This window comes from Anser cygnoides, chromosome 19 (genome assembly GCF_040182565.1).
Source record: "Anser cygnoides isolate HZ-2024a breed goose chromosome 19, Taihu_goose_T2T_genome, whole genome shotgun sequence".
NCBI classification, from domain to species: domain Eukaryota; kingdom Metazoa; phylum Chordata; class Aves; order Anseriformes; family Anatidae; genus Anser; species Anser cygnoides.
Window position 1 is genome coordinate 2,060,895 of NC_089891.1, and position 13,545 is coordinate 2,074,439.

At 53.6% G+C, this 13,545-nt stretch overlaps 1 protein-coding gene across 6 annotated transcripts in view; it reads right to left on the minus strand.

Annotated features, from left to right (window-relative positions):
- Positions 1–1,255: 1,255 nt before the first annotated feature.
- PIK3R6 (phosphoinositide-3-kinase regulatory subunit 6) overlaps positions 1,256–13,545 on the minus strand; it is a 30,422-nt gene continuing 18,132 nt past the window's right edge. For all 6 annotated transcript variants that reach the window (XM_048075970.2, XM_048075971.2, XM_048075973.2 and 3 more), the window contains 12 exons: positions 13,088–13,235; positions 12,060–12,146; positions 11,347–11,803; positions 10,466–10,565; positions 9,589–9,711; positions 9,002–9,112; positions 7,395–7,485; positions 6,635–6,705; positions 6,309–6,399; positions 5,759–5,829; positions 4,590–4,702; positions 1,256–3,833 (listed from right to left, as the gene is read on the minus strand). In XM_048075970.2, coding sequence (XP_047931927.2) covers positions 3,677–3,833; positions 4,590–4,702; positions 5,759–5,829; positions 6,309–6,399; positions 6,635–6,705; positions 7,395–7,485; positions 9,002–9,112; positions 9,589–9,711; positions 10,466–10,565; positions 11,347–11,803; positions 12,060–12,146; positions 13,088–13,235 — 1,620 coding nt within the window. In that variant the 3' untranslated portion in view covers positions 1,256–3,676. The remainder of the gene's footprint in view (positions 3,834–4,589; positions 4,703–5,758; positions 5,830–6,308; positions 6,400–6,634; positions 6,706–7,394; positions 7,486–9,001; positions 9,113–9,588; positions 9,712–10,465; positions 10,566–11,346; positions 11,804–12,059; positions 12,147–13,087; positions 13,236–13,545) is intronic.

A 13,545-nucleotide genomic window follows, 5' to 3' on the forward strand; every position in this document is an offset into this window, starting at 1 on the left:
AGGCCATGCGATGAAGACACATCCATCCACCGTTAATGGTGCCTGCACAGCATCCTCCTGCCCCTCAGTCAGCTGCGGGGTTCCTTTCCATACATGAAGTGATCTATACTGGGATTTCTTGTTGCTGGGTTCATTCTGCCTCCAAAGTTTTTCATTTTGGTGCAGAATGCTCTTGGAAAAGAGATGATTTTTATCCTTTTCACAAAGTGTTGAATAGTTTATAGCCAGCGGGTGTTTTGGGGTTGTCCAAGGCAGTGATGGAAGGGGGAGGTTGGTCAGGATGCAGAGCTCAGGCAGCTGGCACCTGCAAGTGCTGCTGGCTGCCCAGGCTGCTCCGGGTTTATGCAGGAGGAGGAGGAGGAGGCAGTGATTCATGCTGGGGGCCAGCCTCAGCGTGACACTGCTGGGACCACGGGGTGACACAGCAGGCCACCACACCAGGACACACACAGGCTCCAGGCAAGCCAGCTCAGTGTCACCCATCGTCCCACTGGAGACAGCTTTGCGTCTGCTCAGCATCATGCTGGGCGTGCAAAGAGATGAAGATAGAGCTGCCACAGCCCCAAAAGTCCCCAGGCAGTTATGTCCCCCCTTATCCCCTTGAGACACTGCCATGCTCCTCCAGGCATTTCGCCCAGGCCCTGTGCAGAAGATGGAGCTGTCCCAAAGCTGGCAGCTCCTGGGGCACAGGGGAGACCCCAACGCTGCCCCTGTGCTAAGGAGCTCTGTGAGCCGCGTTAGCTGCCCGCGATTTCAAGGGATGATTAAAACAACCCGTGAAAGACTTTTTCACAGCAGAGCTAATTCATTGACACAAGTTCATGAATTGTTTTCCGCTTTATCAACAAGCAGTGGCGATCAGTACAAGGGCTCTGGAGGATGCTTGGAGAAGGGTGGTGTTTCAAATGGGGGGGAAACAGAGCTGGAGGGGGCCAGGCTGTGGGGACAGACTGCGGCAGCACAGCAGGGAGTCGAGGGGCAGCCAGCATGGGGGATACAGACTCCTGCTTCCAAATTTCTGCATTTTTCCCATTTCTGCCTGTCCCTTCACAAAAGAGCACTATGGAAATGAAGCGTTTACCTACACAGCAGGTAGCCCCAGGGTGGGGAGGAGAAGACATCAGCCATAGAGGGCCAAATGTCCTTTTATTCTTTTTTAGTAGTTTTTACCAACTTTTTCCTCACTCACCCCAGCTGCATGCAAATATAAAAAATAAACACCAACAATTCTGTCCAGTTCTGCTGTGCTTTTATATATATATATATATATATTTTTTCAATTGGCATTAAAAGGATCGCATCTTCTGATACAGATCATCTCTGACACCTGTACAAATAACTTATAATCCATCTACATCATTTACAACGGTACAGAGTCAACTCTGGACACCGCAGACCAAGCTCCAACCCAAAGCATGGCCTCATGGCTTTGTAAGTAGTAGCCAGGCATGCCAGGGATGTGTGACCCCCCCAAAAAGAAGCCCCAAGGGAGCAGAGGTGTGAAGAGCCACTGGCCACCCCCTTAAGCCCAAAGTTAGCATATGCAGCAGCTCACAGAGGAAGACTGTTGGTGCAAGCGTATGTTTCTTGACTCGTTCCCAAGCCTCCTCTCCAAATTCAGCTCCCTTCAGGGCCAAAATGCTTGCTGACTAAGCCTGGCATTGGTGGGCAGCAACAATTCTTGATTTGTGAGTGAGTGGAGGTGAAAAACAGTACTGAAGAGCCAAACACGGTTGCTGAGATCTTCTTGCAGGTTTGTGACTCCTGCAGGGGGATTCTGAGGCTGGGGGGCTGGGGAAATGGTCATGTTGCTGTTGCCTAACATGATCTTTCAGGTGTTTGTGCTTGTTTGGCAGTTTAATACTTTTGGGGACCAGGAGGCTCTTTACACTGCTAAATAACGCATCACCCACCCACAGCTCTGGTGTTGCTTTACTCGCAGTAATGTATTTCAGTGCTAATTTGGGTCTGCATGGGGCATTCAGAATGAGAGTGAATAAACCCTGAGCTTGGGAACAGGAGGCAAAACGCCTCCTGTGCCAAGGTGAGCATGAGGGACATCAGCTGGGGGATTCAGTGAGATATAGTCAGGAGGACAACCCACAGGTGTGGGGCAGGTCAGAGGAAGGATCTCCAGACCTGGACACCTGGATAGAGGTGGGCACCTTGCTCCAGGCGTGGGTGAAATGGCTCGGGGGGAGCATTTCCCAGTATCCCCCGTGTCGTTGCTGGCTGGGACTCGCCCTGCCATAGTTGGCTCTTCTCTCACCTTCAGCAGCTTTCCCAAGGAAGAACTGAGCTGTCCTCAGGAGGTTCGTGTCTGCCCTTGGCAACCACAGCCTCAAACTACAGCTTTGACTTCTGGTTGGCTACAAAAACTGAGCCCACACCAGCATTTCTCCAGCTGGCACAAGCCATCGGGGCTAACAGAGGGGTTTGCCAGTGCCACAGCAGCTGGGTCAGCATCACCTCATATTGCAGAGCTGGCCCCAGGGACTCCCCATGGGTGACAGGCAGAGCTGGAGGAGCTGCTACGCACACAGACAAAGCCGAAGGACACTTCCTTAGGGCAGGAGATCCAAGCAAGCACCTCTGAGTGAAGGCAACCCAGGTAAGGATTTATCTGGGAGCCAAGAGAGTAAAAACTGATAGTGTCATAGAAGGACTGATCCCAAATCCCTTCCAACACAAATTTCTGGAAGACTCCCTGGAGACGCCCCAGATACCTCAGACCACATTCAGAGAGTCAATAAATACACACCTCGTTTCTTCCATTATTTCAGTCAGCCACAAGCTGGAATGAAGACAAGGCCTCTGACATGACCATCCATAAAAGTGGGTTAGTTGGAGCCCATCTGCAAACGAGGGGAGGGTTTCTACACCATGATAGCAGCAGAGGAAAGGAACAGAGAAGTCTCCCAGGTGTTCTGCTTCTCCATCGATCACAGGAGGTTGCTTCTCAGAGCAAACCCTCGGCAGCCTGAGCAGTTCTAGTCCAGTTCAGCACCGTCAAATATTGCACTAGATTTCCCACATCCCTGTTTCACACCATCTGTTGTTATCTTCTATAGCCCCTCTGAAACAACAGCAGGTTTCCCACTGGCTTCCTGCAGTGGAAGTCTCACACACACGCACACACGCTCCCGGTTGTGGTCAGGCTTGCAGTGAGGTTTCCTGGCTGAGTCAGGGGAGCCATTGCCGGTTTGCCTAAATACATCATCCTGTGCCAGAATTAAGTTTGCTGTGCAGAACCCAGCAAAACAAGCCCTGATCCTCTGCCAGGCCAGGAGACACCACAGTAATAAATATTACTAATAGTAACTGCTCTTTGATCCACAACACAGCACACACCATCACCTGAGCTGCATTTTCCTCAGTCCTTTTCCTGAAATGAAAAAGCTCAAAGGTTTTTCCTGATTTGTGCAAAAGGTTGAAAGTCTCAGCTCTTGAGGAAAGCTCTGCCCCTTGGCAGGGGTCCTTGGCTGTGGTCACCACTGCCATTCACCAGCACGCAGCTGTCCTCCGTGAGCCCTCTCCACCTCTGCCTTTGCAGCTCTAGAAACACCATTATGGTCATAAAATCACTGTTGGTGGCTTCTTAGTGTGTTTTCTTTTTCCATCTCTTCTTTGAGGACCCAGATGTCACATCTTTCACATCAGCTTTTTCTCATTTGCTTCATTGGATGACTCCTGCAAACGTGTTGATGGGCAACAGCAGAGACTTGGGCATGTATTTCACAAGGCCCACATCCTCTGCTTCATGCACGCTGGATTTCATTGTCCTTGTTTTTTGCAAGCAGTAGCTGGGCTCTAGGCAGGGCGACACTTCCACACTGCAAGAGTACAAGAACACATTCACCGCTCGTGCAAACCTGCCCTTGAGGGCCGGAGTCTGAGCTCAGACTAAACCTCAAGTCTCTCTGCTGACTGCAGAGGAGGGCTGTCATGCTGAGACACAGCTGCTTTTGTGCTTTCAGACTGGTTTTGGCTGGGAAGATGGGCTGCTGTATATTAGCATTTAACCACAAAACCAGTGGCCTTAGCCTGGCTCACTTCAGTTCTCAGAAACTCACATTTTACCTATGCTCCACGTGGCTTATGGAACATGAACCGCAGACCCTGACTGTTCACTTCCAGCACATCATATGTCACTGCCACCACTATAGCCACAGCAATCCCTGCCCTTTTAGCAGGGCTGAACTCTCCCCACACTTTCATATGCTTGAGATACCCCAGTGAGGACTGCAGTCAGTGTAGAGAACATCAGCTCCACAAAACAATTTAGAAGATCTAAGATCTCAGATCTACCTTTCCTTCTACCATCTTAATGACAGAGCCTTACTTAAAATGGAGGAAACATTTTTTTTTTTCACACTACCACCCCACAATGCAAAGGTAGGAGAGCACCACTCTGCCCTGCTTTCCCTGGAAAAGCAATGGATTTACCCATGGGTCTTTTATCAAATATAACCACATTAGGACTAGGATTCCATGGGGAAAAGCTCTTCCACGTTGGAAGCCCTTCTTCCTGGGAGGGATGCAAGGTAACGGGTGAGATGTGCAGAGCCTGGCACGTGGGGCATCCTCACCTGATCACATTCCTGTAAGTTCTTCTGCTGTCCTTGTCCAGGCACACCGTGAAGGGCCTCTGCTCTGTGCTCCTGATTTTGATATCGCGTGTTTTCAACCTGTTTGCCACAGCCTGGATTGAGAAAGGAGGAGGAGCCCAGTGAGTGCTTCACTTCCCTGCCCTGTGCCACACGGTGACTGGTGGTGTGTGCATGCTGGGTATGAAAGGGACAAATGATGCCTTTCTCTTTCAGTTTTAACCTCAGAGGTGACTCAAGGTAGCTGATTAAAGATAGAAGTGTCTCTCTCTTCCACTTTCTGACATCACAACCTGGCCAAAGCTTGCTAGGGCAGACTTTGCAAACTGGCAAAATCTGCACAGGTTGCAAGGCTTGGGGTGTCTCACAGGACACGTGGCCAGTTCTCCTGGGCCTTGGTGCACCTTGGTGGGCAGCATGGGCCACAGCACCATGGTGTTTTCAAAAGCCAGGTGAAAATAAGCAAGAGAGTACTGGCTATCTGGAAACACCAGCTGAGAAACCGAAGGCTCCAGGGCAACCCCAAACGTCCAAGGCACAGAAATACAATAATATTGCAACCCAAACTGCAGGGACACACCCCCACAGGACAGCGTCTCATCTCATGTAAAACGAGAGGGACAGGAGCCCTGCTTTTCAGTCTTATCTCTTGCATATCCATCTCTCTGAGGTGCTGATTAGATTCATTGAAGTTCCTGCTTCCCTTTTATGCTTTGGTACAGCATTTCCCCAACAGCCTCAGTTCTGGTGGGCCCCGAAGTGGTTGACACAAGTGGTCTGGAGAGGACTCTGCTGCTGGAGCTGTGGAGCTAATGGGGTTGATCTCAGAACTACAGATCCCCTCCCCTACCCAAGCAGGGCCATGATGTCTGGGGCTAAGCCTTTTTTCTCCACTTTGTCACTGGGGTCACAGAATTTCGGTGACAGTTCAGTCCTTCAGGGTGTCCACAGGATTTGATGTGGTATCAAGCAGCAGGGACAGTACTCGGGGCTTTGACTTGAAAAACTGGACTTTTCCATGGAAAACCCTCTCAGCGCAGGATGGCCCCAGAACCTTCCCCTCCCCATGGTGAGTTCCCCCTTTCCCATTGCTCTAAGGACTTTCCTTAAGGCCGACCCCTCCAGGGCCAGGTGCATCCACAGCCACTTACTGAGAAGGATCGTCCCGACAAGTTGTTGATCTTAATGATTTCAGTGATGTTCACATTCAGACACAACAGATCTGCAACAGAAGCAGTGTGTTAGCCTTGAACAGTGGTACGATCTCAGCTCAGCTTCAAGTGGAGACGGTGCCTCGTCCCATACCAGGTCCCCTGGGAGAGGGCCATGGGATGTGCTGGCTGGCAGAAGAGGGGGACTTCAGCAAGCTCTACACGCAGGGTTTTGCATGGGGTCATGCTCAGGGTGAAACCTCAAAGGCTGTGCTCCAGGCAAGGTGAAAGAGGAAGGCTGCAGCAAGAGGAAGGTGCTGCCAAGACCAGATTATAGTTAAGCAGAACCCCGGGTTACAGGGAGCCCCACACACGGCATTCACGAGAAAACACGACCACAGGCCGTGGTGACACCAGTATGTGTACGTCACGGATTTAACCCCACAGCCCAGGCACGATTGGCACTAAGTACTGTGGTCGGATTTTTTCTGTGGAGCACCAGAAAACTCAGCAAACCCCCTTCACCTGCTCCTAAGCCGGAGGAACCCACCTTCGGCCTCATCAGCAGGGATGGCCTTCATCACGAGGCCTGTAGAGCGCAGGGACGCTGACACCTCCTTTGCCCGGTCGCTCACCACAACCTGCGGGAAAGGCTCTGTTAATTCAGCCACGCAGAGAGTTGCACCTGGGGGGCATTGGGACAGTTTTTCACAAATATAGGGTTAGCTAACAGACTTTTAAAGTTCATCGGGACCTCTCTGTCCTCTCCTGGAGTGCAGTTCCAGGGGACAGGAGGAGAGCCTGATCACTGCTCTGGGGAGATCTGTGCCAGGTGTGTGGGCAGGGGCATGTTGGGCTGCCCAGAGCCCCACTTACCTTCTTGTACGTTACTGCAAGATCTATGCCAGGGCCCTCCAGGGTCGTTTTCTTCTTGGTCAGGTTTAACTCTGCAAGGGAGGAACCAGGAAGGACTGAGGATTCCCTCATCCCACCCGTCTGCAGCCAGAGGAGAGAGGTCCTCCCGTGGGACAAGCCACCCCTCCATCACAGAGCAGCTGAGGGTGGACACACCAGCCCCAGTCCTTGCCTACAGCTGCTGGGCTCTGTGCCCTCAAAAGGACCAGTGAGTGAGATCCACGGACTCACTAGAGGGTCTGTGCCCAACCACGGTGGCCAGCGTCCATTGGATCAGACACTGGGGTGCCGGATGCGACCAGCCTTCAAGCGCCCTTGTCCCATCAGCGATAACTCAAGGAAGCAGAATTTCTAACAGGGAAAACATCTGGAAAAGGGGATGTTTTTAAAGCTATCAGCTTGTTCCTTCAGCCAGAATAAAATGTTGGTCCAACCTCAGAGGTTCCTGGATCCAACCAAAGCCTCCCCTACAAAACCTGATTGACCAGGAGCCAGTGACCACAAGATGTCTCATTTAGGCTGACATCACCTGCCCAGGAGGGAGACAGAGGGGTTGAGGGAACCTCCTGCTCATTGAGGAATGATGGATGCAGCCCCATGATCGCATGGCATGGCCTTGGTTGCTGCAGGCTCAGGACTGGGTGGAAGGGAGCTGGGGCAGGTGGGACCCCACCAGGGTGGCAGCCCCATCTGTGGAGCTCCATGGGGAGGAAACACACACCTCTGTGGGAGATGCTGTCCTGCACCTGGGCACACAGCTCAGTGAGGAAGACGTCCTCAGCTGGCTCCAGTGCTGGGTCATTGAAGAAAACCTAAAAGAGAGGAAAGAACGCCTTGTCCTCAGTCACCCTGTGACATCACACTGGGGTCGTGACATCAGAAGGTTCTCCAGAGCACCCAGGTGTGAAAGGGAATCTATGACCTCCCCATGGCGGCCAGGGGAATATGGGATGGAGAGATCTGATTTTTGATTTCTGAAGCCCAGGAGCACGGCAGACCTTGCCAGGGTACAAGGCAGCGGGCAGAGCCATGGGCAGTGTCCCTTGCCACTGGGTGTCACTGCACGCTCACGGATGAGTCTGTCCCCAGCCATGCACCCAGAGGCAACCCAGGTCAAGGGGAGCCTGACCACAGACTCTGGCTTAGCTTCAAGGCATGTAATTTCTCTCCGATACACCTAAATCAACTGGTCACTTAAGACCTATGTGTTATTTTTCTTTTCATGGGCTTGTTTTGAGAAAACATATAGATAATGTCCTGGAGAGCTTCTGCTTACATCCAGCTCTTGTGGGGCTTGACCCTCACTTCCAGGAAAGTTCTCTGCAGCTGAAGAGGAACAGCGTGTTCTTAACCAAAAAGGTGAAGCAGGCTCAGTGCTTCCAGATGAGGCGGAATCATACCCTGTATGACAGCAGGGTAGTTTAGGTGCCTCTATCTGAAAACCACATCTAGAGTCAGTTCCTCTTCCCCTGCTTGAGTCACCCACTCTCTCACTTGCTCTTGATTTCTGTCTTGGAGGAGAAATGAGTAGAAAAAAATTCAGAGAGAACGAAATCCCCCACCACACAAGCTGAGAACCAGGTACTCCGGGTGTTTACAAGCTACATGTTATTAGATCAAGTCTGGGTGATGCTCTACCAGTAATTCCCAAAGGTCTTCCAGCTCTTTGCAAGCCATGTGCCAGTTTGCCCGTGCAATGTCTGCTCCTTTGGTGCAATAGATCACCGGGTTGGCCACAGTCAGATTAAAAGGAGATATGTGCATTGGTGTCACCTTAAGCTATGAAGGGGGAAAACTGCCAGAGATGGGGGGTTGGTATTTCATGACCAAATAGAGTAGTTCTTTGCTCTCGTACCAAGTGCCAGGTCTCACTCTGATACCATTTCAGAGAAAAGCTTGCAGGAAACAAAGAAAAACAGCATTTCAGGAAACCCTGCAAAGCCCCTACAAGGTATAGTAAGGTTTTAGCAAAGCCACCCAGAAAAATCCTATTTGACCACAGCACCCAAAGCATAAGGAGGCGCAGAGCTCCTGAGCAAACCCATGTCGAGCAGAGCAAGAAACCTAAGGGTGTGGGGGGTGATTTCAAGGTTTGCTTTGCTGACCTTCACGATCCTGAAATAGCCTTCCCAGGATCACTGACTCCAGCTGAGCTGTGCTACATGGAGCCACCAGACCTGGGAGCCTGGCAAGGAGGTGAAGGGCTGGAGGGCACAGAGATCCAGGCTCAGAGCTGCCCAAAGACCCCAGTGGCTTTGCAGAGCACTTCTAGCAAGGGGGAACAAGCCTCGCAGGGCCACGGGGCAGCACCAGAGATGGGGCACCCACCTTCACTGTGTAGACCTGGAAGCAGACGGGCTGGGCACCCATGCGGACGTAGTAGGCGATCACGTCGGTGATGAAGAGATCAGTCACAAGATGTTTGCTCGGAGAGGAAGGCTGGGGGAAAATCATGTTGTGGATCAGCCACGTTCGCTTCGCAAAAACACTGCCACAAACCCGCACACCTTCCTACTAATTACTGAGCAATGAGCTCGGCCGCTCTGCCACAACTTAGCCAAAGCCAATGGAAGAGGCGAAGGCTTGCACCCAACTGCCAGCCTTTTCTGCAGGCTATCAATGGTGGCTCAAACTGCCAGGAAATGATAGCTGGGGTATTTCAGCAAATGCCTCATTTACATTTGCTTTCTTGAAATCTGCCATTTCCTGTCCCTTGACCAAAAAAGAACATCGCAGCAAATGGGGCCTTGTGGGCTGGGGCAGTCAGCCACTTGCACCATCCCCGGCAGGACGAAAGCCTCCACCCAGAGCTCATAAGGGCTCTGCAGGCAGGAGCTCATCCCTGGGTGCCGCAGGGGTTTGGGGAAGGGGCCAGGCTCGGGCAGCACCGGGGAAGTGGGGAGGTTTCCTCGTACCATGGTGGCCAGCTTGGGGATCATGTGGCACAGCGTGTTGATGTTGCTCTCGTACCAGGGGTCGGCTCTGCCCAGGTACCCGGCCACCTCGCAGAGCTCCTCGGGGCTGGCAGCATCATGGGTCTGTGGGAGAAATGCACAGCTCAGGGCACAACCACAGCTCAAAATACCTGAAGCCACAGAAGCGGGGGCTTTTCCTGGGGAAACCATGCTAGGAGGCAGAGGGGAAGCAAATTGCCCGTAGGCAGCCCTCCACTTGTGACCCGCTTTTCTGCTTGATCCAAAGAAGATGGCAAAACATTTCCTGCAGCACTCACTCAGCAGGTGCTCAAGAACAGAAAATCAGTGAATAATTAAAAGAAGAAATACTAATTTTTATAATGGCAAATCCATTAGGACCCACAGCCAGCTCCGGGCCACCTTCAAATATCGTAATAAGTACGACTGTCTCAAAGCTCAAAGTTTGCCCAAGATAAACTGCAATGTGGTGACTTGCAAAACAAAAGCTGGGGCCCCACCAAGCAGACAAAGCCCTCAGAAAGAGGCAACTGCTTCCTCTGAGAGCCTGGGAGGTGAGATGAGCACCAGTCCTTTGCCAAAGCTCCTTTTATCCCCCTAAAGCTGGGCACAGCTGGAGCATAACGGCAGAACTCAGTACTATGTCTGGGCTGTGAGTTATCACCCCTGTGGGTGGCTGGAGCGACCCAAACATCTCCCAGGCTGATGGATCCCCAAAGGCAGCCTGCAAACCCAGCCCAGCTGTCCCACCTTGGTTCCCACCCTCCTTGTTTTAGGAACCAGGCATTCACCGGTGTGAAACCCGGGAACCCCCTCCAGAAAACACAGCAGCTCCTGGCAGCAGGAGGACCGGACTCACCACGGCTGTCGGCACGCTCGACTGCCCCGTCACGACCGGGATGTAGTAGAACTGCAGGTTCAGCCTCGGAGTCAGGAACACACGCCGTGTTTCTCGCTTCCTTGACATGGAAAGAAGAAATAGCCGTGTCTCAGGGGTGAAGGGGAAGAAAACGGCTCCCAACAGCAGCTCTGCAACACAAGCACGCATCCTCCTCATTTGTCTCCTGTGCCCAATGCAACAGGCGGCAGGAAAGCCCCCAGCTTCTCAAATCCTCCCAGGGGAGATGATGGGGTAAGGGGTGTCCCATGGGTGGGCTCTGGGCTGGGACCAGCCACCCCTTTGTGTCCAGCTCTGCACTGCAGCCCAGCCCCAGCCTGGGCCAGGAGCTTTCATTTAGGGTTCTCCCCTTGTACATTGGAAAACGTCTTGTCTTGTTTTATTGTTTTGTTCTGGTCTTTTTTTTTTTTTTTTTTTTTTAACCCATTTCATGCACAGAGGGGAAAAACTCCCCATGTCATCATTTGGGCAGTGCAGCCAGTGACAATATTTTTTCATCATAAGGGCAGTGAGGCCCTGGCACAGGCTGCCCAGAGACGCTGTGGGTGCACCATCCCTGAAGGTGTTCAAAGCTGGGTTGGAAGCGGCTTTGAGCAACCTTGTGAGATTCCCCTGCCTATGGTGGGGGGGTGGATGGATGACCTTTGAAGGTCCCTTCCAACCCAACCCATTCTGTGACTCATTCTACGATGGACACACTTGGGTGCAAAATGCCCAGGTCCCATCCTGTCCCAGGCAGCGCTGGAGCCCAACCCCATCCCCAGCCACCCTGGCTGCTGCAACAGAGCGAAGCCCCGACCCCATTCCCCCACGCAACAGTGCTGTGGCCGCCAGCTAGGCACCTCAAGGAGTGGTAGGCTTGGGCCAGACGCCCCAGGACCCGGTCATCCCCCAGCAGCACGACGCGCGCAGTGTGCAGCCTCTGGAGTGGGGCCGGGGGCTTGGCGGGGACGCCTGTCCTCTTCTGCGCCTTGGCTGCGGGCTTCGCCCCGGGGCCGTTGCAGCCGGTCTGCAGGAACGCCATGCTCTCCAGTGGGGATGGCTTCTTTTTAATGCCGCCCTTCCTCTGGAGCCGGGATTGCTCCGTGTCGGCGCTGCAAGGGGCGAAGGGCTCCTCGGCCGCTAGCGGCAGGTCCCGCTCGATGCCACTGTCGGTGGAGAGCACAGAGAAGCGGGTCTGCTCGCAGCACTCGCACTCCGAAATGATGTCCTGGATCTCGAAGTTGTCCAGGTCCTGGCTCAGGCGGTCGGGCTCGCAGCTCTGCGACAGCGGGCGGATGAACAGCACCAGCTCCTTCCCTGTGGGCAGAAGGGAGCTCAGGGAGGGAAATGTAGCCAGACCCAGGCTGAGCCCTCGTCCTGCCTCATCTTCCCTCTTCTCACACCAACCACAGCTGGCCCAAGTCCCCCCTTCAGCCCCATTTCCCACTCCACCATGAACAGCTCAGCATCACTCACGTTAGGTGCTCTGAGGGTATCTCACAGGGGTGCCCCCCTCATCTCCTTCACCCCTTTCCCCCCAGCTCCCCTGATCCAGCCCTGACGCCCCACTTACAGAGCTGGTCATCTTCCTTCCAGAGGTGGAAGCTGATGTTGGGGTTGGGCAGAGGGATGCCCTGCAGCCTCCCCAGGGGAGCATCACCTGGGGGACACAAGGGTGCTCTTAACACATGGGAGCAGGCCATGCACGAACCCCCACAGGTGCTCTGCTTCAGCCACTGGCTGCCATATCCCTGGGTGTTCTCCCACCCTGGTTACCCCCTGGGCAGACCTGAGGATGCCATCCCAGCCCTCTGAGTGCCAGGAGAAAGCACCTGCACATCTGGGGGAAGGGAGAAGTGAAGATGGGGAAACTGAGGCACAGGCAATTGAACGATCTTGCTTTGCTGCAGACAGCAGAGGGATTGCAGAATAAAGAACACCTTTTCTAGCACTGAGCCTCCAACCCAGGTGGCAGGAGCTTCCCTGGTGATCTCAGCTGAGATGAAGGGACCCTCTGACCTCACCACCACTGGCTGTTTCTACCCCATTAGGGCTCTGCGAGAAGCAGTGAGACTGAAAGGAGATGGTCCTGCTCCTCTCCCTGCACCACTGGCTGCTGCTCCTATCTCTGAGCTGTGGGACAGCCTCTGGCTTTTTCTGGGGAGATGAGGAGGACACAGGGACCTCGCACCAGGAACAGCCAGGGCACATGGGGATGTTTGTCACAGTCCGTGTGGCCCCGGTGTCACCACGCTGGGACAGAGCGTTGCTGTCGTGGGGGCAGGAGGCAGCACCACTGCCCTCCGCATTGGTGCGAGGTTTTGGGGTGTGGTGTGTCCCCAGTCTGGATCATGCCAGGAGGTACCTTACGCCAGCAGAGCACTGCAGACCAAGCACCCTGGCTGACAGGGACTTCCCACAGCTCCCTTTGCAAACGACAGAGCCCTGCCTGCTGAATCCCATCCCCGACATGGGGCTGCAGCTCAGAGCTGGGCTGCGAGGACTGGTCCCAATGATGGATGCTGCTGAAGTTGGGGCAGAGGGGGCTGGGGATGGACAACAGGACAATGGTGGGGACAGGCAGCAGGGCAGGGGCCTCACCTGGTGGCAAGGAGCCGAGGAGGGCACAGTAAATCTTCTCCAGCCTCTCCACGTGCTGTCCACGGTCCACACTCGCTTCACTTCCTGCACACTCGACAGCCGCCACCACTTGCTGGAACCAGTGCTCAACCTCACTCATGGACATGTCCTGCCACAGAGATGCTGTTAAAGCCCAGAGGTGTGAAAAGAGGAGAAGCTCCACAGGTAGGATGTCAGGAGGGGGCAAATGCACCCTGTGAAGATGTGCTCACAGGTGAGCCCATGTTTCAGCCCCAGAGCCCGTCTTTGCTGTGAAAACCTGAAGATTCAAGACCTCTGGCTTTTGCTGCAGCTGTTATTTCATATTTCAAAGGGTTTTTAGTTTATCTCCACCTCTGCTTGCCCAGCCACCTCACCTTGCCCAGCCCAGCAAGTAACACTGGGGGTACTCGGGATGGAGACCAGCACCCAGGTGCCAG